The 25,579-nt window shown below is 40.7% G+C and overlaps 2 protein-coding genes across 3 annotated transcripts in view; one reads left to right on the top strand and one right to left on the bottom strand.

Moving 5' to 3' along the window:
- The window catches only part of FIG4 (FIG4 phosphoinositide 5-phosphatase), a 128,928-nt gene extending 117,258 nt beyond the window's left edge, over window positions 1–11,670 (bottom strand). The window contains exon 1 of one of the 2 annotated variants that reach the window (XM_030809555.1): window positions 11,385–11,670. In XM_030809555.1, the coding sequence (XP_030665415.1) occupies window positions 11,385–11,450 (66 nt within the window). In that variant the 5' untranslated portion in view covers window positions 11,451–11,670. The remainder of the gene's footprint in view (window positions 1–11,384) is intronic. The other variant, XM_003255554.2, reaches the window with a different exon arrangement.
- Window positions 11,671–11,674: 4 nt separating this feature from the next.
- AK9 (adenylate kinase 9) overlaps window positions 11,675–25,579 on the top strand; it is a 216,128-nt gene continuing 202,223 nt past the window's right edge. The window contains exon 1 of the mRNA XM_003255556.3: window positions 11,675–11,739. The gene's annotated coding sequence lies outside the window, so the exon portion shown is untranslated. The remainder of the gene's footprint in view (window positions 11,740–25,579) is intronic.

Below are 25,579 nucleotides of genomic sequence, written 5' to 3'. Positions count from 1 at the left end.
CAAAAGCTTAAAATTTCAATATAGCTTTAATAGAGTTGAGTTGGTATAAAGATCAGTATTTCTAAAATATATGTGAAATCCAAATGGAATACAATAGGTAATCCATTTAACAGGAAATTCAGTATCTACTAACATTATCTCCTTTTATAATGACAGGCTAATTAATCACTCACTTTTCATCTGAGGGAGGAAAATCAGCCTTCTTGAAAGAAATTTTAGGTTGTATGACAGCTTCAATTCATGTTAAACTTCACTTGAACTTTCAGATTAAATGTATTATTTGTAAAGAGCACCATGAAGTTGCTTCTTCCAATCTAACAGTATTGCAAGCCTGCCTCCTCATTTGGTCCAGTAATCCCAGTAATTGGGTAATGCCGCCCAGATGGGGGAAGTGAGTCTCAAGAGAGGTCTGCAAGTCTATCCATTAGAGCTTCAGGGCTTTACTCTGGGGAAGCTTCAAATCCTCTGTAGAAATAAATGTGAATGTCACCTCCAACCACACAGTCTAAACCAGTTACTAATATAATCGCTATGTTTCTCTCTCTCACTTTATATACTTTGGTTTCCTTTTCCATTCCTTAGTCAACTACACCCTATATTGCTCTCTCCCATTCCCTGATTACACAAATCAAGGCTAATTAAGAAAGGTGCATTTCCTCGCCATGTGGTTCTTGTTTTATTCTACTTTCTGTGATGGGGGTGGGAGGGAGCTTCCTTAAATCCTTTCGGAACAAGGCAGGCAATAAATGCATACATATATGCTAACAATCTTGAACAAGTAAGAGTAAAGATTATCCTAACAACTTTCATCTCCCCGCCCCCTGCAAAATAGACACATGCAGACCTAGTTCTGTTTAGCTACCAATTTTAACATCAACCATTATGTGTTCATTTCTTTGTTATGAAATGGTCACTTATTGTGATGCTAAGATCCCTATGCCATCACATATTAAGCAAGGGCACCTTCTTGTAAAAGGCAAACTGCAATTTCACCCAGGATAACTTCAGGTTGCTGAATTTCTGCTGGAAACTCCTAGTTGCACTGGGCTGTATGACTGTTAATGCTGCGTTAGGCCTGGGCCACAGGACATATTAGGGACCAGAGAAGAGTCACAAGAGCTAAGGAGCATACTGAAGGTGCTGGGTGCCAAAAAGAATAGGTAAGTTTGGGAAAGGGTCAACCCTCACAAGCTGGAACTACACTTCCTGCATGTCATCTGCCAACACAGCTCCCTTTCCTCTCCAAATGTTCCTCAAAATCCACCTCTATACACAGAGAACAATAACGACCTGAACCCCACCTCCAAAGCAAGTCTACCCAATTATATTTCTTTTTTTTAATTAAATGTGTTTTTTTTTATTATTATACTTTAGGTTTTAGGGTACATGTGCACAATGTGCAGGTTTGTTACATATGTATACACGTGCCATGTTGGTTTGCTGCACCCATTAACTCGTCATTTAGCATTAGGTATATCTCCTAATGCTGTCCCTCTCCCCTCCCCTCACCCCACAACAGTCCCGGGAGTGTGATGTTCCCCTTCCTGTGTCCATGAGTTCTCATTGTTCAATTCCCACCTATGAGTGAGAATGTGCGGTGTTTGGTTTTTTGTCCTTGCGATAGTTTACTGAGAATGATGGTTTCCAGCTTCATCCGTGTCCCTACAAAGGACATGAACTCATCATTTTTTATGGCTGCATAGTATTCCATGGTGTATATGTGCCACATTTTCTTAATCCAGTGTATCGTTGTTGGACATTTGGGTTGGTTCCAAGTCTTTGCTATTGTGAATAATGCCGCAATAAACATACGTGTGCATGTGTCTTTATAGCAACATGATTTATAGTCCTTTGGGTATATACCCAGTAATGGGATGGCTGGGTCAAATGGTATTTCTAGTTCTAAATGAAGGCTCAGGACAAGAGACAGCCCATCTTGTCCACTGGCTCTTTTGCTTCTTAATATGTCTCCTAATTCCTTTATAACCAATTAAAGGTACAGTGTCCCTTATCTGAAATGCTTGGAACCAGAAGTAAATCAGATTTTCTGTTTTCTTAGATTTTGAAAACATACATAATGAGCTATCCTGGGGATGGGACCCAATCTAAACACAAAATTCATTTATGTTTCATATACACCTTACAGACATAGCCTAAAGGTAGTTTTATACAATGTCTTAAATAATTTTGTGCATGAAACAAAGTTTGTGTACACTGAACCATCAGAAAGCGAAGACATCACTAGCTCAGCCACCCATGTGGACAATCCACAGTTGTTGGCATTACCACTTGTGGTGTCATGTCATGTCCAAAAAAATTTTGGATTTTGGAGCATTTCAGATTTCATATTTTCAGATTAGGGATACTCAACCTGTAATACAGCCCCACTAACCAAAACAAGAATGCCCATTTCTTTCAAATACTTCCCAGCAATGGCTTTGGCAAATCTTTTCTATTCTAACAAGGGAAAAATGGGAATCTATTTTCATTTTATTGCTTTAATTATTTGCAAGTTGAATATTTTTTCATATTCAAACTTCTTTTTAGTGAGCTACTTGTTGATGTCCTTTTTATTGGGTGTTTTATTTTTCAGCTTGATTTTACAAGATATTTTTGAATGTAAGGATATACTGCTTTATCAGGCTACTAAGACTTTCACCATCTGTCATTAATCTTTTGACTACTTTTAAATTTACATTGATAGTTTTAAATGTTTTATATTAGAAAAAAATTAAGTCAATGGTATAAATTTCTATCTTATGAAGCTAGAGAAAGATAAGTTGATTGCTATGGTATACATGTTTGTGTCCTCCCAAACATTTAAAATTCATATGTTGAAACCTAATCCTTAATGCAATAGTATTCAGAAGTGGGACTTTTTGGAAGTGATTCAGTCCTGAGAGCACAGCCCTCCTGAATGGGGATAGTGCACTTATGAAAGAGGTTCAAGGAAGCCTTATTTGCTCCTTCCATCGTGTGTGGACACAGCAGGTCCTCACCAGACACTGGATCTGCCAGTGCCTTGATCTTGGACTTACCAGCCTCCAAACTGTGAAAATCATGAGCCAACTAGTTGATAGGATTTTGTTACAGCAGCCTGAACGGAATAAGACACTGATTAATCCAAAATGCACATGAGAGGCCAGGCACGGTGGCTCACGCCTGTAATCCCAGCACTTTGGTAGGCCGAGGCGGGCAAATCACTTGAAGTCAGGAGTTCGAGACCAACCTAGCCAACATAGTGAAATCCTGTCTTTACCAAAAATTCAAAAAGTTAGCCGGGCATGGTGGCGTGGGCCTGTAGTCCTAGCTGCTTGGGAGGCTAAGGCAGGAGAATCACTTGAACCCAGGAGGCAGAGGCTGCAGTGAGCCGAGATCGAGCCACTGCACTCCAGCCTGGGTGACACAGCAAGACTCCGTCTCAAAAAAAAAAAAAAAAAAAAAAAATGCATATGAGGAAAAAAATAAGCCTAAGAGCAGAAATTAATTAACCAGAAAATACACAATAGAGAAAATTAACCAAGTCAAAAGTTTATTCTTTCAAATCCCTAGCAAGATGAATCAAAGGAAAATGAAAGAGAACACAAAACACCAATGTCAGAAATAAAAGTGAGAATTTTACTACAAATCCTATAGACATCAAAAGGATTATAAGCAAATATTATGGGCAACTTAATGCCAATAAATTCAACAACTAAGATAAAATGAACAAATTCCTGGAAAAATACAATTTGTCAAAACTGATTCTAGGTCCACTGAAAATGTGTATAGCCCTATATCTGTTATGGAAAATGATTGATATCATTATCAAAATTCACCCCACAAAGGAACTGTATTCACAAATCTTTCACTGGTGAATCCTAGCAAACATTGAAAAATAGAAGCAATACCAATCATATAATCGCTTTCAGAAAATGAACACTTTTTAACTCACTTTATGAAGCTGGAGTTATCCTGATATCAAAATCAGACAAAGACATTAAGAAAATGATAGACCAATATCCTGAATGTATTAATAAAAGCAAAAATTCTTAACAAAATATTAGCATATAGAATCTAGCAATATATAAAAACAGTAATAAATCATGATCAAGTAGGGTATACCTCCAAAATCCAAGGTTTAACATTTGAAAATGAATTAATGTAATTGACCATAATATGCAAATAAAGAAAATGTCAAGCGCAGATGTGAAAAAAACATTTGACAAAATTCAACATCCACTCACAATTTTTTTATAAAGTCTCATCAGACCAAAGCAACAAATATTCCTCAATCTGAAAAAGGGTATCTAACCAATAGCTTAACATCATACTCAATAGTGAAAGACTGAATCCTTTCCCTCTAAGATAAAAAACAAGAATGTCTGTTCTGGTCACTTCTATTCAACTTTGTACTAGAGGTCCTGGCCAGGGCCATAGGTCAAGAGAAAGAAATAAATGGCATCAAGATAGGGAAGCAAAAAGTGTTCCTCTTTCTAGATTATACAATTTCAATTATCCCGAATTGGTCTACAGATTCCATGAAATCCAAATCACAATCCCAACAGGCTTTTTATTAGAAGTTGACAAGCCTATTGTAAAATTCATATGGAAACACAAAGGTTCTAGAATAGCCATAATAATTTGGGAAAAGAATAAAGTTGGAAAACTTCCTGATTTTAAGACTTACTATAAAACTACAATTATCAAGACAAGTTGGTAATGACACTAAAAAACAAACAAAAAAAAAACAAAAACAAAAAAAAAAACAGGCCAGGCACAGTGGCTCAAGCCTGTAATCCCAGCACTTTGGGAAGCTAAGGCGGGCAGATCACGAGGTCAGAAGTTCAAGACCAGCCTGGCCAACATAGTGAAACCCCGTCTCTACTAAAAATACAAAAAATTGGCTGGATGTGGTGGTGCGCACCTGTAATCCCAGCTATCCGGGAGGCTGAGGCAGGAGAATCGTGTGAACCCGGGAGGCGGAGGTTGCAGTGAGCCGAGATCGCGCCATTGCACTCCAGCCTGGGCGACAGTGCAAGTCACCGTCTTAGAAAAAAAAAAAAAAATTGATCAATGGAAAGAGTTTAAGAAAAGATCCACATTTATTCAGTCAACTAATTTTTTCAAAGGATGCCAAAGAAATTCAATAAAGGATAGTCATTTTTACAAATGATATGGGACAACTGAGGTACAGACAAAAGTGAACTTTAATCTCTGCAGCCTCCAAGAACTCTTAATGATTCTTGTTTCTTGGTATTCATGTCCTTCGTATGGTCCCCTCTCACACTCAACAGGGCTAACCTGTGTAAGAATATTGTAGAAATGATAGAGTGTGACTTCTGAGGCTCAGTCACAAAAGACAATGCGGTTTCCTCCTTGTTTCTCTTGCATAACTCTGGATGAAGCAGGCTACCACATTGTAAGGACAGACACTCAAGGAGTCCTGTGGAAATGTCCATGATGCAAGAAGGCAAAGCTCCTTGTCAACAGTCAGCTCAACTTGTCAGGCATGTGAGTTAGCCATTTTGGAAGTAAATCTGCCATTTCTTTCAAGCCTTCAGATGACTGCAACCCAGTTGAATCTTGACTGCAACTTCATAAGACCCTGAGCCAGAATCACTCAGCTAAGTCACTCCCAAAATCCTGATCTACTGAATCATACATTTTTCCCTTTTTTTTTTTTTTTTTTTTTTTTTGAGACAGAGTCTCACTCTGTCGCCCAGGCTGGAGTGCAGTGGCACAATCTCGGCTCACTGCAAGCTCCGTCTCCCAGGTTCACGCCATTCTCCTGCCTCAGCCTCCTGAGTAGCTGGGACCACAGGCGCCCGCCACCATGCCCAGCTAATTTTTTGTATTTTTAGTAGAGACGGGGTTTCACCGTGTTAGCCAAGATGGTCTCGATCTCCTGACCTCATTTTTCCCTTTTTTAGGTAACATGTAATAATTGTACATATGAAACATAGAGTGATATTTTAATACATGCATACACTGTGTAATGATCAAATCAGGGTAATTAGCTTATCCATCACCTCAAACATCTATCATTTCTTTGTGTTGGAATCACTCAAAATCCTTTCTTCTAGCTACGTGAAAATCTATGATAAATTATTTACCTATAGTCAGCCTACAGTGCTATAAAACACTAGAGCTTATTCCTCTTATGTAGCTGTTATATCTGTTAACCCTCCCTCCCTATCATTCCCTCTTTCCTACCCTTCCAACCCTCGAATAACCACAATTCTACTCTCTGCTTCTATAAGCTCAACATCGTTTTTTAGCGCCCACATATGAATGAGAACATTTATCTTTCTGTGCCTGCGTTATTTCATATAACATAATGTCCTCTAGACTCATCCATATTTGCTGTGAATGACAGAAATTCATTCTTTTTATGGCTGAATAGTATTCCATTGTGTGAATATATACCACATTTTTTAATCCATTCACCTGTCGATTCACATTTAGGCTGATTCCACATCTTAGCTATTGTGAATAGTGCTACAATAAATATGGAGGTGCTGATATGTCTTTGACATACTGATTTCCTTTCTTTTGAATATATAAGGGGACTTGATAAAGTTCATGGAAAATGCATATTATAAAAAAGCTATGGATTTCAAAATTTTTTTGCACCAAAATAAACTGATACTAACTTGCTATAACACGTCTGAACAGGATCTAGTTTCAAGTACTAGGAAGGATAAGAGATCAGTTTGAAAACAGCCCGTCAGAGCAACATGAATTCTGCTAAAATTGAAACATGAACAAACATCAAATCTATGGTAAAACTAGGGTGGAAGAATGGTGAAATCATTGATGCTTATTAAAAGTTTGTGGGGACAATGCCCCAAAGAAATACGCAGTTTACAAATGAATAACTTTAAGAAGGGATGAGACAACATTGAAGATAAAGCCCACAGCAGCAGACCACCCATGTAAATTTTTCAGGAAAAGAATTCATCTTGTTTGTTCCCTGATTAAAGAGAACAGATGATTAACAGCAGAAATAAGAGCCAACACCATAGACATCTCAATTGGTACAACTTACACAATTCTGCCTGAAAATTTAAAGTTGAGCAAACTTTCCACTTGACAGCTCCCAACGCTGTTTCACCCAGATCAGCTGCAGACAAGAGCAGAGCCTTCTACAGAAATTTTAAACAAGTGAGATCAAGATCCTGAAGCATTTCTTCAAAGAACTGTATTAAACATGGCTTTACCAGTATGATCCTAAAGTCAAAGCACAATCAAAGCAATGGCTACCAACAGGTGGCAGTGGTCCAATTAAAGCAAAGCAGACGGGCCAAGAGGAAAGGTCATGGCAACATTTTGTGTGTGTGTGTATTCACTGCATTTTGCTCGTTGACTTTCTGGAAAGCTAAAGAACAGTATCTGCTTATTATGAGAGTGTTTTGAGAGAGTCAGCCAACACTTTAGCAGAAAAATACCCAGGAGGCTCCATCAGAGAGTCCTTCTCCACCACAACAACGCTGCTGCTCATTCCTCTCATCAAACATGGGGATTTTGCAAGAGTTTCAATGGAAAATAATTAGGCATCTGCCTTACAGTTCCAATTTTGCTCCTTCTGACTCCTTTTTGTTTTCTCATCTTAAAAAAAAATCCTTAAAGGGCACCCATTTTTCTTTAGTTAACAAAGTAAAGAAGACTGCACCAACATGGTTAAATTCCCAGGACCCTCGGTTCTTTGTGGATGAATTAAATGGCTGATATCATTAGTTACAAAAATGTCTTGACCTTGACGGAAATTAGCTTGAGAAATAAAGTTTACATTTGTTATTTTTATCTTTTAATTCCATTTTCCCATGAACTTTTTGAAATCCCCTCATATACCCACCCAGTAGTGGGACTGCCGGATTTTTAGTTTTTTGAGGAACCTCCATACTGTTTTCTATAATGGCTATACTAATTTACATTACCGCCAATACTATATAAGAATTCCCTTTCTCCATATCCTCACCAGCATTTGATAATTTTTGTCCTTTTGAAAATAGCCATTTTAACTGAGGTGATATGGTATCTCATTGTGGTTTTAATTTGCATTTCCCTGATAATTAGTGACCTTGAGTAATTTTTCATATACCTGTTGGCCATTTGCATATCTTCTTTTGAGAAATGTCTACTCAGATCCTTGCCCATTTTTAATTGGATTATCTGGGGGTATTTACTGTTGAGTTGTTGAATTCCTTGTATATTCTGGATATTAGTCCCTTCTTGAATGAAGAGTTTGCAAATATTTTCTCCGTTCTATAGGTTGCCTCTTCACTCTGTTGTTTCTTTTGTTGTGCAGAAGCTTTTCAGCTTGATATAGTCCCATTTGTCTATTTTTGCATTTGTTCCCTGTGCTTTTAAAGTCTTACTCATAAAATCTTTGCCTAGACCAATATCCTGAAGCATTTCCCCTATGTTTTCTTCTGGTAGTTTTACAGTTTTGGGTCTTGCACTTAAGCCTTTAATCCATTTTAAGTTGATCTGTGGATATGGCAAGAGAGAAGGACCTTATTTCATTCTTCTGCACACAGATATCCAGTTTTCTCAACACCATTTATTGAAGAGACTGTCCTTTCCCCAATATACATTCTTAGCACCTGCACCACACCTTATGCCTAGTGTTCCATTATTGGAACGCTAAGCTTGTGGGAGTTATTTATATCCTACTGCTCAAGGTCATCACAAAGGTCTGATTTTTCACACACAAGATTTGCAACCTCTGGCATAAATGGGTTAAGTAACTGCCTTAAATTATCTTCGCCTCATTTTTTTTCTTTACTAAATAATATATATAGTAGTAGAATTAACAGCATGATCTCTTAGAGGTCTTATGAGGATTAAATAATAAAATATATGTAGAATATTTTGAGCTATTATTCTCATTATTACAACCTACTACACTTTTTGTTTTTTTAATTCATAGCATTTATCTAGTTACCTGTAATTTTATGCCTTTTTATTTATACTTTGAGCTTATTAGTAAAAACAAAACCAAACAAAACCTTTCTGCTTATATCTTTAAGCAAAAAAAAAAAAAAATTATTTAACAACAAAACCGAGACTCAGTGATTCAATGCGGCAGACATTTTCAAGGGTGGTTGCCCAGCCCCAACCATTTGCTGAAACAAAGAGGATGATTCCACAGCTAAATCATTCCTGCCAGAACCCCCCTGGCCATGAATGATTTGTCCACTCAGGGGATGATACCCAATCATAGTTGAGTCAATCAGATTCTTTCTCCCAGCACCTACACTGTTTTTGGCAGTACTCTGAGAGGGTTCTCAAACCTGTTATCTCTTTCCTGCTTTTCCAGAAGCTGGATACCATGCAATGGCTCCCCTGGCATCCCTCTGATAAATTTACCTTTTGTCTCTAAGCTGGCCAGAGTTAGTTTCCATTACTTAGGCGGTTGAGAGGGGTCACAGCTGAGTTCTAGAGCACACCTCTATCTCTTTGTGTTAGAGCTCCTTAATCCACATCTATTGAGAGACTACTGTTTGCAAGGCATGACCAGATATGTGCTGTGAGGATCAGCAAGGTTTTGACAGGAAAAGAGGGGGTGTGGCATTATGAGAATAAAGAACAGCAGAAAAACACAGGGCAGATATAGGGAACTGAAAGCAATACAGTTTTACTGCAGAATAAGGCATATGAAGGCACATGGTTGATCCTCAATAAATGTTTCATTAATTGATATTAAATTAGATGTAAAACTAGATAGACAAGTTGAGGACAAATAATACATGGCTTTGAATGCCAAACTAAGGGATTCAGAGTTTACTCTCCTCAGAATTGGGACCACTGAAGATTTCTGAGCAGAAGAGCCCTATAATATGAATTGTGCTTTCTGAACACTAATATCTCACGCAGTCCTCATGAGTGATCAGCTTTTTAATGGGCTGAAATTTGTGTTTTATTTACGGCCAGATGCGGTGGCTCACGCCTGTAATCCCAACACTTTGCCAAAGCAAGGAGTTTTAGACCAGCCTGGCCAACATGGAGAATCCCTGTCTTCTACTAAAAACACAAGAATTAGCTGGTCATGGTGTCACATTCCTGTAATCCTAGCTACTTGGGAGGGTGGGGTGGGAGAATTTCTTGAACGTGGGAAGCAGGTTGCAGTGAGTGAGCCGAGATAGCACCACTGCACTCCGGCCTAGGTGACAGAGCAAGACTCTGTCTCAAAGGGGAAAAAAAAAAGTTATTTATGTTTCTAACGAGGGAAATTTAGCGGCACATTTTACAGAAAATAGGTTTCATTTCAATGACAAACGATACTTCTTTATGGCTCTCATTAGAGAACTGAAAATACTTGCAAATACAGTATATTTGATAATTTCATCTTCTGCTCTAGATCTAATCAAAGTTGTCAGCAAAATTAATTTAAGGTCAACAATTCTCTACTCATGTTAAACTGAGGGAGAGGTTATTGTGTTATTAGGACTATGTTATAACTGAGAAACTGTTAAATGCCTTCTCATACTCCTCTAATGGAGACAACCCAAGTTTCAGAGAAACAGTTTATAAAGCACTCTATAACATAGTGAAGAGCATTATGCAAATATCCAGCATATGCAATCTCGTTAGCATGAAATGGGTAGTATTAAACACAGCCCCTAATATCACTGTGGCACCCCAATTTAGAAGAGCTATACTGTACCAACTTTGCTTTCCACCCACAGAAAGGATCAAGTATGAAGTTCTATAAACACCATTCCCCCTTAATTGAGGAACTAGTAATCGAAATACAAACTGATCTGCTTATTCACTATTTACATGGCCATTCAAAGTAATAAAATTTTAAAAGTAAATGTTATGTTGAAAAAAGTCAAGTGAAAAGCAAGATGTTATCCAAACAAATTAGCTGTCTTTAAACAAAGTAAGTTTTCCTTTCCTTTCAAATAAGAAAAAAAGAGAACGAAAAAGTTCAGCAATAGAAGTGTAATTCACATGAATCGCAGTGATGGTATACCATGGAATAGGAAAAAATAAGTTACGAGTCATAGTTCAAATTTTTTCCATACCCCTGCCTGTACAGTAACTTGTGAACTCCAGAACTAACAGACTTTCTGAAAGCTGAAAAGAATCCAGTAACTCGTACAGAGAACCTCATGAACAGTTCCTGAGGTACCACAAGCACCTGTTTCCAGCGTGTTCCAGCCATGGCTTGTAAGTGGACCTGCAAATGCTGCAATGTCCAGGGTACCATAATAGGGGAAAGGCGCCCAGGCACAGCTCAAGGGAGCTAGCTTACCCCAAGGCTGTGTTTGACAGGGATTTGGGAACTGGAGAGGAAGGAAGAGAAGGCAGGGTACAGCCTCTGCCCTACGGCCCCACACCCACCGGCAGACATCCAACCTCCCGCCTGCGCCCCGCCGCGAGGGGGTACTCACAGCTCTAGTCTCATACAGAACCAGCTTCTGGACCGAGCTGATGATGGGGGCGGCGGCCGTGGGCATGGCGGCGGCAAATGGGGGCCCCACAACAGGGCACGAGCCGCCGGACCGCCCCAGGAGACTCGGCGAGAAAACCCCTCAGACCCTGGACATCAAGTCCAGCCAGGAACAACACCCTCTGGACACTAAACCTATAGATGATCAGGTGTTTCCGGATCCCTGCGCCCCGCCTCCAGGCAAGCCCCGCCCCTCACGGCGGGAGCGGGGCTGGAGGACGTATCATAGAGAGGTTGGGTAGAGGCTCCCGGGACCTGCGTGCTGCCGAGAGAGGAAGCGAAGAGCGCCATCTTTGGTAAGGACTGGAGGAAATCAGGGGCGGAGAAAAAGTCGACGGATTAATTGAGTCTATTTATCTCCTTCATCTGTTTGGAAAAAAGGGGAAGGTTTGGGATTGGGTAGCTTCTTTTCAAAGGGGTTCTCCGAGTTACAGGATAGATCCTTGTGTTTTCCCAGCCTGCTGCTGCCCATTTTCCTGGAAGCCGGCCCTCTGACAGTACTTCACTGAGTATCAGTTTTCCCCTCACCTCTAATCCATGTTGTACCTATGCTGTGTGGCCCAAGAAATTGTTTTAAAATCACCTAAAGCTGGAAAGTGTGGCTTTGCCACACGTTTGTGCCTGAGGCTAGCCACTTGAAGTTTTCGACAGAGACCAGCGCAGTGTGGCGGAGCCGCGCTTGAAAGGTTTCTTCATTTCACGTGTGCGACATAAATGGGCATGCGCGTACTCTCTCTTCCATAGTTGTGAAAATGAGTGTATTATAATTACGAATGCCAAATTAGGTACAAAAGTGACTATTTCGAATTGGAAAAGAAATGACAAAGAACCACAGCCCCGCTTCCCGAGGCCCCGCCCCCCAAGCGGCCGGTGCGCGGCGGCCGGAGGTCTCCCCGGCAACCGCCCGACAGCCCCGCGGAGTCCGTGGAGGCGGTTGCTGCCCTGAGGAGGGTCCGGCTGCGGCCAGGTAAGGAGCCTTCCGGCGGCCCGCTGGGTCGTGGTCCGCCCTGGAGGCATCTTGGTATCTGTTGCACGGAACCCCGCCTCCTGCGGGGACCCCCAGACCAGCGCCTTTTCTTGCAAAAGGGTCTCTTTGTAAATCCACTTTTTAAAACCACGTTTCCTTTCAACGACTGAAGTATTTATTCCACAAATATTTACTGAACACCTACTGCCAAGAGTATAAGATGTAGGGGAGAGGCAGCTATCCTACCTTAGGCGGCAATGCTAGGTTTCCCAGGAAACCTCTAAACCTTAGAAACCTCTGCTAGAGGGCTTCTCAACTGCTAAGTGTAAGGAAACTTTAAAAAAAATTATAGAATTATAGCATACACAGATAACATTCATGTAACACCAAAGATCATATTGTAAATTACAATTTGAGAAATTATAAAAATTTTAAAGAAATAATTAATTCTATGTTATTTTGCGCTTCTTTCCCCCTGTAGTTTGGTACGCCTTTTATTAAGAACTAGGAAGATGGCCGTGTCCGTTCTGGCATGTTGGACTTGGATCTTTTAACTGGGAAAAATAGCTGTGTTCTGTTTCATAATGAAACCAACTCTTCTGAATATTAGTTAAATATTTGCACAGTGTTTTTATCTAGGATAGTAACTCTTAAAATACCTGAAGCATTCTGGTTTTCAAGTATTATGGTTTAGCACTTCCATTTTAACTTTGTCTTAGTTTCTTTCACCCGGAATCAGATCCTAAGACAAAACTTTGACGGCAGGTTGTTTATATGAAACGTAATGCCAGGAAACAGCAGCAGGGAGGGGAAGAAAACTAACAAAGGGAATATTACCAAAGAAGTTTCTTTGTGGGCTGAATTCACTAGGGAATACTGGGAGGCATGTCTCAGTTAGCCTCTCTTGAGGGGCAAGGAAGCTGGAGTATTTATTCACCAACTCCCATCAGTTATTGGATGAAGCCTGATAGGGCAGAACATTGATTCCCTAGAACTTCCAGTCTACCCTATGTTCAGGGAGAGTAGGTTCTGGTAGCCAGAGAGAGCCCTTAGGCAAAAAGTCGCACATGCTAACATTTTGGAAGTTGGGCTGGTCATGCATAGAAAAGATGTATGTCGAGTGGATATGGGGGAAGGCACTAATAGCAGCTGCTACATTCCACCCTTTGCAGCACTCATATCCATTCTTCCTCCACATCAAGTTCACACCATGCCACCCTAATTTTTTAAGGTAGTGGCTAGTCTCAATTTTTAAAAGAAAAGGACTTACAAAAAAAAGATGAATGAGACAAGCTGCAGAATCCACTACTGCAATTAATCTGAGGTCTGTGATGGATCATCTCCTTCCTCTACCATTATTCTAGATTTTCCTTACTCTTGGCCAACACTTCTGCTGGTCTGTGTTTGCCCAGTAGGATAACGAGCTTTCATCCCTGAGGAGAGTAAGCCTTTGGTTACTGTGTCATTGTCGGGTTTTGGTTGCTGCAGTTACCCATTCACTGGACATGAAAGCATCAAGAGCTGTCTCAGAGAATCCCCTGAGTTCAAGAAATGCATCCCCTATCCCACTTATCTAGCAGTTTATGGCCATACCACCCTGAGCACCCCCAATCTCATCTAATTATATAGCAGCAACCCTATCTCCATCTGCCAATGCAATAACTCCTTATGGGCTTTTGGAGTCAAAAATGACCAGGTGGCAGCAGTAGTTTTAAGATTTAATGAAACCTTTACTGGGTCCCCTGATAGAACCATCTCTCCCCTCCACCAGACCCAGGACCTCTTGTCCAGAAGTGAGGTGCCAATTTCCCAAGTCAATCACTGAGAGTATTAGTGAGAGGGGTCACTCCTACTTCTAGCCCTTGTTTCAAAGCATATTCCTCATCTTGAAGTACATTGTCTCAATCCCACACAATCCCAAGATAGCGCCTTAGCTGTGCCTTTAAGAGACCGTTCCAACAGTCTGTCAAACCAGCAGCTTCTAGGTAAAGTGGTATTGTAAAAAGGGTCCTCTGATCCAAGGCAATATTATATGAGATGTCATGAAGATAAATGAGACATACTCTAAACCTTTAGGTAGTGGTGCTGGCCAAGGCACTGCAGGTAGGAAAAACAAGCCCATATTAGGAGCATTTGTCACTTGCCTCTTTAAAGCTGAAGGGGTCCTGTGTAATCAATTTGTCACTGAATGAATGTTTTGTCTCCTAAAGGGGTTGTACCATATTGAGGGCTTAATATGAGCAGGTCTCTGCCATGAACAGGTAGAACATTCAGCAGCAGTAGTGTAGCTAAACCAGCCTCGTGAAAGGGGGCCTTGTTATGAGCCCATGCCTAGCCTTCATCACCTTCATCCCTGCCACCATGCCTACTTCATTTACAAACCCATTATACAAGCATTGAGGTGACCAGAAGCAAAGATTGGCTCATGTCTACTGGATAAATTATCCTGTCCACCTGATTTTTTCAGTGCCTCTTCTGAGGTGGATGCTTTCTGAGATACAAATATCTATGTATTGTACATCTGCTTATATTAGTTTTCTATGCTGCATAGCAAATTACCACAAATTTAGGAGCTTGAAACAACACACACTTGTGATCACACAGTTTCCACGGCCAGGGGCCCTGGCATCACTCAGCTGGGTCCTCTGCTTAGGGTTTCACAAGGCTGCAATCTGGTGTTGGCTGAGATGTGCTTCCATCTGGAGACTTGACTAGGGAAGAATCCACTCCCAAGCTGATTCACATTGTTGGCAAGCATCATTGTTTTGTGGTTGTAGGACTGAGGTCCCTGTTTTCTTACCGGCTGTTGGCAGGGGCTGCACTCACATGCCACCTACTCTTCCTCATCACGTGGTCCTCTCACAACATGGCAGCTTACTCCTTCCAAACCGACAGAAAGTCTCCCTCCAGTCCCCTAAGATGGAGTCTTATACAATGTAACATATTCATGAGACAGACATTCTATCACCTTTGCTATATTTAGAAGCAAGTTACAGACCCCACTCCCACTCAAAGGAAGAGGATTACGTAAGGGTGTGACTCATTGGAGGTCAGATTAGGGTGTGTTTGCTACACCACCCTCATAGGCCCAATCACGTGCTTCTTCCCCAGAACTCTTTCTCTCTTACCTTCTGATCTTGCACCTTCTAGGCCCTTGATAAAACCAATCGGCATTGTCCTCCAAATTGAGAGCCTAGGAATACGGCTTAAAGCTCTGCCTGCCAGGAAGATTTCCCCGAATCACCATTTTTCAGGGCTACTTGTGAGAGGAACTAATGTCTGGAAGCATTACATTTACAGCTCTTACCAGTATATTGTGATTCATCCATGAATTTTGTTTTCATTTTCTGTCAGCTGTTCTTAGGGAATTCTACATGAGGTGTGGGCTGAAAGAGACATTGGTGCATGAGACAGGTGACGTGGGCATCTGGGCTGCTTATTTATGAAATTTATTTGTGCCCTGAAGACCTGTTTGAGCCTGATCCCAATGTTCCATTTTTATCATTTAATGAATTGCTGCCATGCCTGCCTGACTTTAGGACTTGACTTGCCTGACATAACCAGCTCATAGTGGATACTTCCAGTTGCATAGTCACTTGATATCCCACGACCAGGCATTCATTCTCTACCAGAGCCCAAGAGCATGCCAAGAGCTGTTTTTTGAATGGGGAATCATTCTCTGCTGCAGACAGCAAGGATCTACAGAGAGAGGCTCCTGTTGTGGCTTTCCTAAGACTCCAGAAGGTATCCTTACATACCACAGCATTGTGAGACCTTCTAGCCAGATGTATGGCCCAGAAAGCAAAGCCTCTGGTACTGCAACCTAAAACTACAGAGCTCTTTCTTGCTGTGTGCCCCACTCAAAAATGACAGCTTTCCATGTCACCCACTAAATGGGTCAAAACAGTATTCTTAAGTGCGCTTCATGCTCTCTTTGAAAACTAAAGAGGCCTACAAAATACTGTGCCTCTTTCTTAGAGGTTGACGGTACAAGGTACAGTAACTCATCCTTTCCCTTGGACAGAATGTCCCAGTGACAGAATGTCACTGGCCTTTTAAAACTTTACCAAAGTAGGCCGGGCGCGGTGGTTCACGCTTGTAATCCCAGCACTTTGGGAGGCCGAGGCGGGCGGATCACAAGGTCAGGAGATCGAGACCACGGTGAAACCCCGTCTCTACTAAAAAATACAAAAAATTAGCCGGGCGTGATGGCGGGCGCCTGTAGTCCCAGCTACTCGGAGAGGCTGAGGCAGGAGAATGGCGTGAACCCGGGAGGCGGAGCTTGCAGTGAGCCGAGATCGCGCCACTGCACTCCAGCCTGGGCGAAAGAGCAAGACTCCGTCTCAAAAAAAAAAAAACTTTACCAAAGTAATAAGACCTTCAAACTTTGTAGGTTTATCTCTTACTTTATACTGCTTATGTGTCTTTATAAGGGGATCCAGGACACTTGCAACTTCCTGCTCACTAGGTCTGATATTGTCAATATTGTGGATCAAGACCCCTTTACACTATATTGTCTGAAACAGCAGGAGAGTCCTTGGGTAAGACTGGATGTTCACTGTCACTGCTCTAAGTGAATACAAATTGCTTCCGATCCTCTTTCTTGATAGGGATTGAAAACGATGCACACATTGCCAGATTATCAGCTGCATAAAAAATACAAGAGACTGTGTCTATCTAGTAAAGATCTCATCTGCACAGCAGTTGCAACTGAGACTACCAGCTTGTTAAATTTGCAGAAGTTTACCCTCATCTGTTGTGCTCTGTCTAGCTTCTACAAAAGCAAGACTGGAGAAATAAGCAGGATTGTACATCTTTTAAATTGTGGTTGGTATCACTCTTCATTCAGAATGATTTACTCTTGGTTATCTTGCCCAGAGGTGGAGGACCCAGTATGCAATGTCATGAGCTTCCACTTGGCCTTTTCATTTTCTTTTTTTATTATTTAAGTTCTGGGGTACATATGCAGAACGTGAAGTTTTGTTACATAGGTATACCCGTGCCATGGTGGTTTGCTGCACCCATCAACCCGTCACCTACATTAGGTATTTCTCCTAATGTTATCCCTCCCATAGCCCCCCACCCCCTAACAGGCCCCAGTGTGTGATGTTCCCCTCCCTACATCCATGTGTTCTCATAGTTGAACTCTCACTTATGAGTGAGAACGTGCAGTGTTTGGTTTTCTGTTCTTGTGATAGTTTGCTGAGAATGATGGTTTCCATCTTCATCCATGTCCCTGCAAAGGACATGAATTCATCCTTTTTTATGGCTGCATAGTATTCCATGGTGTGTTATGTGCCACATTTTCTTTATCCAATCTATTACTGATGGACATTTAGGTTGGTTCCAAGTCTTTTCTGTTATAAATAGTGCTCCAGTAAACATATGTGTGCATGTGTCTTTATAGTAGAATGATTTCTAATCCTTTAGGTGTATACCCAGTAATGAGATTGCTGGGTCAAATGGTATTTCTGGTTCTAGATCCTTGAGGAATCACCACACTGTCTTCCACAATGGTTGAACTAATTTACACTCCCACCAACAGTGTAAAAGCATCTCTATTTCTCCACATCCTCTCCAGCATCTGTTGTTTCCTGACTTTTTAATGATCGCCATTCTAACTGGTGTGAGATGGTATCTCATTGTGGTTTTGCGTTTCTCCAATGACCAGTGATGATGAGCATTTTTTCCATATGTCTGCTGGCTGCATAAATGTCTTCTTTTGAGAATTGTCTGTTCGTATCCTTTGCCCACTTTTTGATGGGGTTGTTTATTTTTTTTCTTGTAAATTTGTTTAAGTTCTTTGTAGATTCTGGATATTAGCCCTTTGTCAGAGGGATAGATTGCAACAATTTTCTCTCATTCTGTAGGTTGCCTGTTCACTCTGATGATGGTTTCTTTTGCTGTGCTGAAGCTCTTTAATTTAATTAGATGCCATTTGTCAATTTTGGCTTTTGTTGCCATTGCTTTTGGTATTTTAGTCATGAAGTCTTTGCCCATGCCTATGTCCTTAATGGTATTGCCCAGGTTTTCTTCTAGGACTTTTATGATCCTGGGTCTTACGTTTAAGTCTTTCATCCATCTTGAGTTAATTTTTGTATAAAGTGTAAGGAAGGGATCCAATTTCAGTTTTCTGCATTTGACTAGCCGGCTTTCTGAAGACCATTTATTAAATAGGGAATCTTTTCCCCATTGCTTGTTTGTGTCAGGTTTGTCAAAGATCAGATGGTTGTAGATGTGTGGTGTTATTCCTGAGGCCTCTCTTCTGTTCCATTGGTCTATGTATCTGTTGTGGTACCAGTACCATGCTGTTTTGGTTACAGTAGCCTTGTAGTATAGTTTGAAGTCAGGTAGCGTGATGCTTCCAGCTTTGTTCTTATTGCTTTGGATTGTCTTGGCTATATGAGCTCTTTTTTAGTTCCACATGAAGTTTAAAGTAGTTTTTCCCAATTCCGTGAAGAAAGTCAGTGGTAGCTTGATGGGGATAGCATTGAATCTATAAATTACTTTGGGCAGTATGGCCATTTTCACAATATGATTCTTCCTATCCATGAGCATGGAATGTTTTTCCATTTGTTTGTGTCCTCTCTTATTTCCTTGAGCAGTGGTTTGTAGTTCTCCATGAAGAGGTCCTTCACATCCCTTGTAAGTTGGATTCCTAGGTATTTTATTCTCTTTGTAGCAATTGTGAATGGGAGTTCACTCATAATTTGGCCCTCTGTTTTTCTGTTATTGGTGTACAGGAATGCTTGTGATTTTTGCACATTGATTTTGTATCCTGAGACTTTGCTGAAGTTGCTTATCAGCTTAAGGAGATTTTGGGCTGAGACAGTGGGGTTTTCTAAATATACAATCATGTCCTCTGCAAACAGAGACAATTTGACTTCCTCTCTCCCTATTTGAATACGCTTTATTTTTTTCTCTTGCCTGATTGCTCTGGCCAGAACTTCCAATACTATGTTGAATAGCAGTGGTGAGAGAGGGCGTCCTTGTTTTGTGCCAGTTTTCAAAGGGAATGCTTCCAGTTTTGGCCCATTCAATATGATATTGGCTGTGGGCTTGTCATAAATAGCTCTTATTATTTTGAGATATGTTCCATTGATACCTAGTTTATTGAGAGTTTTTAGCATGAATGGGGTGTTGAATTTTGTTGAAGGCCTTTTCTGCATCTATTGAGATAATCGTGGTTTTTGTCATTGGTTCTGTTTATGTGATGGATTACATTTATTGATTTGCATATGTTGAACCAGCCTTGCATCCCAGGGATGAAGCTGACTTGATTGTGATGGATAAGCTTTTTGATGTGCTGCTGCATTCAGTTTGCCAGCATTTTATTGAGGATTTTTACATTGATGTTCATCAGGGATATTGGCCTGAAATTTTCTTTTTTTGTTGTGTCTCTCCCAGGTTTTGGTATCAGGATGATGCTGGCTTCATAAAATGAGTTAGGGAGGATTCCTTCTTTTTCTGTTGTTTGGAATAGTTTCAGAAGGAATGGTACCAGCTCCTCTTCATATCTCTGGTAGAATTCAGCTGTGAATCCGTCTAGTCCTGGACTTTTTTTGGTTGGTAGGCTATTAATCACTGCCTCAATTTCAGAGCTCGTTATTGGTTTATTCAGGGATTCGACTTCTTCCTGGTTTAGACTTGGGAGGGTGTATGTGTCCATGTATTTATCCATTTCTTCTAAATTTTCTAGTTTATTTGCATAGAAGTGTTTATGGTATTCTTTGATGGTAGTTTGTATTTCTGTGGGATCAGTGGTGATATCCCCTATATCATTTTTTATTGCATCTATTTGATTCTTCTCTCTTTTATTCTTTATTAGTCTGGCTAGTGGTCTATATATTTTGTTGATCTTTTCAAACAACCAGCTCCTGGATTCATTGATTTTTTTTTTTTTTTTTTTTTTTGAGACGGAGTCTTGCTCTGTCACCCAGGCTGGAGTGCAGTGGCCCGATCTCGGCTCACTGCAAGCTCCGCCTCCCAGGTTCACGCCATTCTCCTGCCTCAGCCTCCCAAGTAGCTGGGACTACAGGTACCCGCCACCACGCCTGGCCAATATTTTGTATTTTTTTAGTAGAGATGGGGTTTCACCCTGTTAGCCAGGATGGTCTTGATCTCCTGACCTCGTGATTCGCCTGCCTAGGCCTCCCAAAGTGCTGGGATTATAGGCGTGAGCCACCATGCCTGGCTGATTCGTTGATTTTTTGAAGGGTTTGTCGTGTCTCTATCTCTTTCAGTTCTGCTCTCAGTTATTTCTTGTCATCTGTAGATTTTTAATTTGTTTACTGTTGATTCTCTAGTTCTTTTGTGATATTAGGGTGTCAATTTTAGATCTTTCCTGCTTTCTCTTGTGAGCATTTAGTGCTATAAATTTCCCTCTACACACTGCTTTAAATGTGTCCCAGAGATTCTGGTACATTGTGTCTTCATTCTCATTGGTTTCAAAGAACATCTTTATTTCTGCCTTAATTTCGTTATTTACCCAGTAGTCATTCAGGAGCAGGTTAGTTTCCGTGTAGTTGTGTGGCTTTGAGTGAGTTTCTTAATCCTGAGTTCTAATTTGATTGCACTGTGGTCTGAGAGACTGTTATGATTTCTGTTCTTTTGCATTTGCTGAGGAGTGTTTTACTTCCAATTATGTGGTCAATTTTAGAATAAGTGCAATGAGGTGCTGAGAAGAATGTATATGCTGTTGATTTGGGGTGGAGAGTTCTGTAGATGTCTATTAGGTCTGCTTGGTCCAGAGCTGAGTTCAAGTGCTGAATATCATTATTAATTTTCTGTCTCATTGATCTGTCTAGTATTGACAATGGGGTGTTAAAGTCTCCCACTATTATTGTGTGGGAGTCTAAGTCTCTTTGTAGGTCTCTAAGAACTTGCTTTATGAATCTGGGTGCATATATATTTAGGATAGTTAGTTCTTCTTGCTGCATTGATCCCTTTACCATTATGTAATGCCCTTCTTTGTCTCTTTTGATCTTTGTTGGTTTAAAGTCTGTTTTATCAGAGATTAGGATTGCAACTCCTGCCTTTTTTTGCTTTCCATTTGCTTGGTAAATATTCCTCCATCCCTTTATTTTGCATCTATGTTTGTCTTTGCATGTGAGATGGGTCTCCTGAATACAGCACACTGATGGGTCTTGACTCTTTATCCAGTTTGCCAGTCTGTGTCTTTTAATCGGGGCATTTAGCCCATTTGCTTTTAAGATTAATATTGTTATGTGTGAATTTGATCCTGTCACTATGATGCTAGGCGGGTGTTTTGCCCATTAGTTTATGCAGTTTCTTCATAGTGTTGATGTTCTTTACAATTTGGTATGTTTTTCAGTGGCTGGTACCGGTTGTTCCTTTCCATGTTTAGTGCTTCCTTCAGGAGCTCTTGGAAGCCTCATTGTGACAAAATCTCTCAGCATTTGCTTGTCTGTAATGGATTTTATTTCTCCTTCACTTATGAAGCTTAGTTTGGCTGGATATGAAATTCTGGGTTGAAAATTCTTTTCTTTAAGAATGTTGAATATTGGCCCCCACTCCCTTCTTCTGCAGAGAGATCCACTGTTAGTCTGATGGGCTTCCCTTTGTGGATAACCCATCCTTTTTCTCTGGCTGCCCTTAACATTTTTTCCTTCATTTCAACCTTGGTGAATCTGACGATTATGTGTCTTGGGGTTGCTCTTCTCAAGGGATATCTTCATGGCATTCTCTGTATTTCCTGAATTTGAATGTTGGCCTGCCTTGCTAGGTTGGGGAAGTTCTCCTGGATAATACACTGTAGAGTGTTTTCCAACTTCATTCCATTCTCCTCGTCACTTTCAGGTACACCAATCAAATGTAGATTTGGTCTTTTCACATAGTCCCATATTTCTTGGAGGCTTTGTTTGTTCCTTTTTATTCTTTTTTCTCTGATCTTGTCTTCTGTCTTTATTTCATTAAGTTGATCTTCAGTCACTAATATCCTTTCTTCCACTTGATCGATTCAGCTATTGAAACTTGTGTATGCCTCATGAAGTTCTTGTGCTGTGTTTTTCAGCTCTGTCAGGTCATTTATGTTCTTCTCTACACTGGTTATTCTAGTTAGCAATTCGTCTAACCTTTTATCAAGGTTCTTAGCTTCCTTGCATTGGGTTAGAACATGCTCCTTTAGCTCAGAGGAGTTTGTTATTACCAACCTTCTGAAGCCTACTGCTGTCAATTCATCAAACTTACTCTCCGTCCAGTTTTGTTCCCATGCTGGCAAGGAGTTGTGATCCTGTGGAGAAGAGGCATTCTGGTTTTTGGAATTTTCAGCCTTTTTGTGCTGGTTTCTCCCCATCTTTGTGGATTCATCTACCTTTGGTCTTTGATGTTGGTGACCTTCAGATGGGGTTTCTGAGTGGACCTCCTTTTTGTCGATGTTGATGCCATTCTTTTCTGTTTGTTAGTTTTCCTTTTAACAGTCAGGTTCCTCTGCTACAGTTCTGCTGGAGTTTGCTGGAGGTCCACTCCAGACTCTGTTTGCCTGGGTATCACCAGCGGAGGCTGCAGAACAGCAAAAATTGCTGCCTGTTCCTTCCTCTGGAAGCTTTGTCCCGGGGGCACCTGCCAGATGCCAGTGAGAGCTCTCCTGTATGAGGTGTCTGTTGGCCCCTGCTGGGAGGTGTCTCCCAGTCAGGATACATGGGGGACAGGGACCCACTTGAGGAAGCAGTCTGACCCTTAGCAGAGCCCAAGCGCTAGGAGATCCCCTGCTCTCTTCCGAGCTGGCAGGCAGGGATGTTTAAGTCTGCTGAAGTTGTGCCCACAGCCACTCCTTCCCCCAGGCGCTCTGTCCCAGGGAGATGGGAATTTTATCTATAAGCCCCTGACTGGGGCTGCTGCCTTTTTTTCAGAGATGCCCTGCCCAGAGAGGAGGAATCTACAGAGGCAGTCTGGCTATAGCGGCTTTGCTGAGCTGTGGAGGGCTCCGCCCAGTTGGAACTTCCCCAAGGCTTTGTTTACACTGTGAGGGGAAAATCACCTACTCAAGCCTCAGTAATGACAGATGCCCCTCCCCCCACCATGCTCCAGCATCCCAGGTCACTTCAGACTGCGGTGCTGGCAGCGAGAATTTCAAGCCAGTGGATCTTAGCTTGCTGGGTTCTGTGGGGGTGGGATCCGCTGAGCTAGACCACTTGGCTCCCTGGCTTCAGCTCCCTTTCCAGGGGAGTGAACAGTTCTGTCTCGCTGGTGTTCCAGGCGCCACTGGGATATGAAAAAAAACTCCTGCAGCTAGCTTGGTGTCTGCCCAAACAGCTGCCCAATTTTGTGCTTGAAACCCAGGGCCCTGGTGGCGTAGGCACCAGAGGGAATCTCCTGGTCTGCAGGTTGCGAAGACTGTGGGAAAAGCATAGTGTCTGGGCCAGAGTGCACCGTTCCTCATGGCACAGTCCCTCACGGCTTCCCTTGGCTAGGGGAGGGAGTTCCCCTACCCCTTGCACTTCCTGGGTGAGACGATGCCTCACCCTGCTTCAGCTTACCCTCCGTGAGCTGCATCCACTGTCTAACCAGTCCCAGTGAGATGAGCTGGGTACCTCAGTTGGAAATGCAGAAATCACCCACCTTCTGTGTTGATCTCGCTGGGAGCTGCAGACCAGAGCTGTTCCTATTCAGCTATCTTGCCAGCCTCCTGCATTAATCTTTTTTGGGGGGCAGCAACTAGGTAATATTTTTTAGTCAAACTTTTCATTTTGAGATAACCGTAGGTTTACATGGAGTTGTAAGAAATAATATAGAGGAATCTTGTATGCCTTTACTTCTCTTATGATAATATTTTGCAAAACTATAGTATTGACATTGATATAGTCAAGATACAGAACATTTCTATTCCATATGTTGACCATATGTAGTCATACCCACTTCCTTTCTGCTCTACTCCCTGCTACCTTGTGGCAACCATTAATTTGTTCTCTATTTCTATATTTTTGTCATTTCAAGAATGTTACATAAATAAGACAATATGTAAATTGTGGAATTGACTTTTGTTGTTGTTGTTTTGCTCTGTATAATTCTTTAGAGATTGATGCACATTGCTGCACGTATCAATAGTTTATTTGTTTTTATTATTGTCATATTCCATGGTATGGATGTACCACAGTTTGCTTAATTGTTCACCTTTTGAAGAACATCTGGGTTGTTTTCAGCTTTTGACTATTTTGAATAAAGCTGCAATGAACATTAACATATATGTTTTTATGTGAACATAAATTTCCCTTTCTTTGAGATAAATGCCAAAAAGTGCAATGGCTAGTCATATGTAGTTGCATGTTTAGTTTTTTAAGAAACTTCCAAATATTTTCCAGACTATACCATTTTATATTCCCACCAGCAATGTATGAGGGATCCAGCTTCTTTGCATCCTCACCAACATCTGGTGTTGTCACTATTTTTTATTTTAGCCATTCTGATATGCATGTAATAATAGCTGATTATTATTTTAATTGCATTTCTCTAATGGCTAGTGATTTTTAACATCTTTTCATGTGTTTGTCATGTGTATATCTTCTTTGATGAAATATCTCTTCAGATATTTTGTGCATTTTCCAATTGGATCATGATATTTTTTTCCTGTTGACTTTTTTTAAACTCAGTGAAAAGAATTCTGTTGACCTTTGATAGTTATTTACACATAGCCAATTATTCTAAACAATTTATTTTTTATTCACCAATTTGAAATGCCTCCTTTATCATATTTTAGGCATGTATATATTTAGCAGGGCTGGGACTCTTTCATGCATGGCTCTTCGCACACATGCACATCACACACACACACACAAACTGTCAGATAATTAATTTTATGTATGAATTTGAACATAATAGGTATCTTTATAAATTAAATCCTTTCATCCAAAAATATATTATGTTTTTTTCTTCTTTAGTATTCATCAGCAAAGTATTATAGTTAGTGCACATAATATATCACTAATGCACATTTTTACTAAAATTATTCATACCTTTTTATAGAGTTGTGCAATTATGAGTTTTTGTTGTTATTAGTGTTGGTCTGAAAGAGAATTACTATTTTTAAAAAATATTTTTGCTATATCATTTTATTTTATAACTTTTAGGTTCAGGGGTACATGTGCAGGTTTACTATATAGGTAAATTTCATATCATAGGGGTTTGGTGCACAGATTATTTCATCACTCAGA

This window comes from Nomascus leucogenys, chromosome 3, assembly GCF_006542625.1.
Source record: "Nomascus leucogenys isolate Asia chromosome 3, Asia_NLE_v1, whole genome shotgun sequence".
Taxonomy (NCBI): domain Eukaryota; kingdom Metazoa; phylum Chordata; class Mammalia; order Primates; family Hylobatidae; genus Nomascus; species Nomascus leucogenys.
The sequence above is the reverse complement of the archived record's forward strand: the minus strand, read 5'-3'. Positions and strand labels throughout refer to the sequence as shown.